The following is a 3259-nucleotide window of genomic DNA, read 5'->3' on the forward strand; positions in this document are numbered from 1 at the left end:
GCTTCTAAGCCGCTGGCCGATAGCACCATCACATCCCGCGTGTGCAACTCCCGCGCCAGCTATGCAGGATAGCCTCCCTGGCGTGAGTGAGGAGACACAGGCGGGTGCGGTGAAGCGGGCTGGTGAAGTATTGGACCGAGAAAGAGGAACCGGAAATTTAAAACTCAAAAACATCCCAACCCTCGAAACATATATAGTACATATATATATGTGTGTGTATACCGAGATATATAACCATAGGTATATATAGAGAAAGGGGGAGAGGGATGTATGCAAGATATTGGAACACACGCGGCAAGCAGGTGAAGAAAAGAGGGAGACACACGCACACACTCTCACACGCACGCACACAAAGCATTCAAGTTTCTGCAAGTAAAGGAGAGAGAGGTGAAAACCGTGACATTGACGAAGAAAAAGACGGAAATCAATGAAATAATAATATATAATAAAGAAAAAAAAACACAACAAGCATATCCGTGAGAGAAGCACCGGGAATACCAGTCAACCGGTTCTGTCTCCCAGGCTCTTTAGCCTCTCCGCCACCGACTAGTGTCTCACGACGAGAGCAATACTACACGTTTCGAGGTCTTCGTGCCGCAACGCCTGTCTTGATGTGCACACATCCGCGCACACAGGTGGTTTTTCGTTTTCCGACCTTAGGAGAAACTCTTCTGCCGCGAGAACATTTCAAAGAACAGCTTGTTGTCCTCCAGCGCTCTCTTGGCCAGTTGCTTGCGGTGCGGCACCCCGGCGTTGATAATCGTCCGCCGACCCGGTTCACAAGCAGATCCGTCACCAGTTGGACGCCGCGGGTCAAAGAGCGGTAAATGTGCTGAAGCAACCTTTGCAGGGACCAACCCAGTCGTGGCAGTCGCCGGCACGTCTACTTGCGTCGGCTCCAGCAGAGGTCGCCGCGGCAGCGAGGGGCGGATGGTGCTCTCGCCTTGCTTCCCCTTCGCGGGAACGAGAATACTGGCAGGACGGTGCGCAACGTGAATGGGGCAGAAAGATATGCTGTCGCTCGAGAAGGAATGCGAGGAGGTGGAGGTGATGGTGCCGCCGCTGGAGCTGAGGGGTCCTTTGGAGTCGTTGAAACAATGTGTGCTGTCCTTGTCGACATCCGCGCCTAGCGTGGAGGTGCGTCGGGCCAAGGGGGTGATGGACGGCAGTGGTGGAGTGTCGGCAACCGACAGCGTGACTGCAGACGACGCTCCCACCTCGAGCAAGTGTTGCGAGTGTGGTGTGAGTACGTCCACGTCCGTGACAGGATAGTGCTCACGGCCGTGTGTGGCGCCAGCACCGTCGGCGGGCACAGCTGTGGCCTGGTAGCCGCAGAAGCACACTGGTGTGATGGAAGTGCCTGTCCGAAAGTCCGATTCGCGCATCTCGAACGGCAGCCACTGGACACGCGTGGAAGCGCGATCACGCCGGCGCAGCAAAGTGCGGTGGCGCACGTAATTGGCAGAGCTGCCGACTGGCACATCTTCACACCGGTTTCCAGACAGCGGTGCCTTTTCCAAGACCGGTGGCGGCGATGCACCAGTCTCATCGCTACTCCCCGCCCCTACCTCACCGGGCCCGCCGCCGCCGCTGCTGCTGCTGCTCGTATTAGGCGGCACGGCTCCACAGCGAAACCACGTGCAGCCTGCCTGCCCAGCTGCACGCGCCTCGTGCATTTCTTGAATAAGGTTCACAAACTTCACCGCTTCGTCGTGCAGCTGCTTGCGCGCCAGCTCCTGCTCGGACAACGAAGACTCGACCGACTTCGGCAACGACTCGAGGGACGCCGTGGACGCACCTGGCAGGGCTTCACTGATGCCCTTTGAGGCATCCGAAAAAAGATTCTGCGTACTTGAGGCGCTATTGCCGCCACTGTTTCTTGAGGATAATAGAGCTGAGACTTCTCGAGCCGCACCCAGCTCATGGTGCCCGCGGTGCAGCTCCAGAAGTCGAACGCCCAGGCGCTGTATTTCCGTGGAGGTGACTGCATCGTTGACGGCAAAAGCACGTGAGTCGAAGCTGATGTCAAGCAAGGCACTGGACACGATGTGCGCCGCGGCTGCGGCAGCCGTCATTGAGGACGATGCCGCGAAGGATCCTGCAGCCGCCTGCGCAGGATCGCTTTCTGGCGTCCTGCCATGGCTTTTGCTCGCTGTACCGCCGCTTTGTTTGCGGAAGTTCTGTGGCACGAAGTAGCTCCTCGCGGACATCGATATGTCCGGCAGCGTCGTGGGCGGGGTGACGGTGTTCGGCAAAAGGCTTGTTGCCATGAGAGACGCGCTCGAAATGGCGCTGGGGCACAGCGCGGTATTGTTGGATGCTTTCATGCGCGCTGCTGGCGCTGCCGCTGCGGTTGCTACCGCTTGCAGAGGCGTCGCGCGCTCCAAGAGCGGTGGTGGCGGGAGCGGCAACTCGCGCATCGAGCTATCGGCGGAGTAGAGGGAAAAGGCGCTACACGAGCTATTCACGGACATCTCCATCTCCGGCATCGAGGACACGGAATGCGGCATCGCCGTTGCTGTGGCTTCCACCATCCCGATCGACGGCACGTGGGACGGGGCTCGCGTCGACTGCGGATTCGCTATGGACGAAGAGGATGAGGGAAACAATGGTCGAACGAAACCGCGCGGCGCAGAGTGCGGATAACTACTGACAGAGTTCTTGCACGTCGTGGCGTCCGAGCTCGACACTATGCTATGAGCCCGCGCCGCTGCCCCTACATTCTTCAACGCCGGCGGCCCTGGCACAACGGGCGCATCCGGAGGCGCGGCAGAGTCGAGCCGCGAGACGTCCCTGGAGGTGCCATCTGGCTCTTGAGCAAAGGACTGAGGAGCTACGGGCTGAGCACGGTGGTTGCTCGCATGAGGCTGGAGCATGCACAGTGCGCCTCCCATTCGCACGTGCCGAAGACGGCCAGCTTTCAGTGATCGCGAATATGCCTCTCGAAATGCTGTCGGTGCCTGTGGGTGCACTTCTCAGTCAAGACAGCGTCCAGATGGCTCCGAGCAAAGGGGATTGGTCCGCGAGCAGGTGAGTTTAGCTACGGAGTATGCGCAAGAGACGACACTGAGGGACGCTGAATTGCGACACCGCCACACACACACCCGATGCGGCAATACAAACAACGTGAAGGAAGCGAGAATGCAGAGAGAGAAACGGATTCCGACACGCATCAGGAGATGGGGCGTAAGGTGAAAGGTAGCTGACGGTCGGCCAAAATGGGCCCGAGTCTCCACAGTCACACTGAAGGCAGAGAGAG

The 3259-nt window shown here is 58.6% G+C and overlaps 1 protein-coding gene across 1 annotated transcript; it reads right to left on the reverse strand.

The window, feature by feature from the left end:
• Positions 1–656: 656 nt before the first annotated feature.
• Positions 657–2894, reverse strand: LINJ_29_2170 (conserved hypothetical protein; the record flags this gene model as incomplete). The annotated part of the gene is made up of 1 exon (XM_001466698.1): positions 657–2894. One exon carries the CDS (start codon positions 2892–2894, stop codon positions 657–659), a length of 2238 nt encoding a protein of 745 aa, XP_001466735.1.
• Between the last annotated feature and the right edge of the window lie 365 nt (positions 2895–3259).

Source organism: Leishmania infantum, chromosome 29, assembly GCF_000002875.2.
Source record: "Leishmania infantum JPCM5 genome chromosome 29".
Classification (NCBI taxonomy): Eukaryota; Euglenozoa; class Kinetoplastea; order Trypanosomatida; family Trypanosomatidae; genus Leishmania; species Leishmania infantum.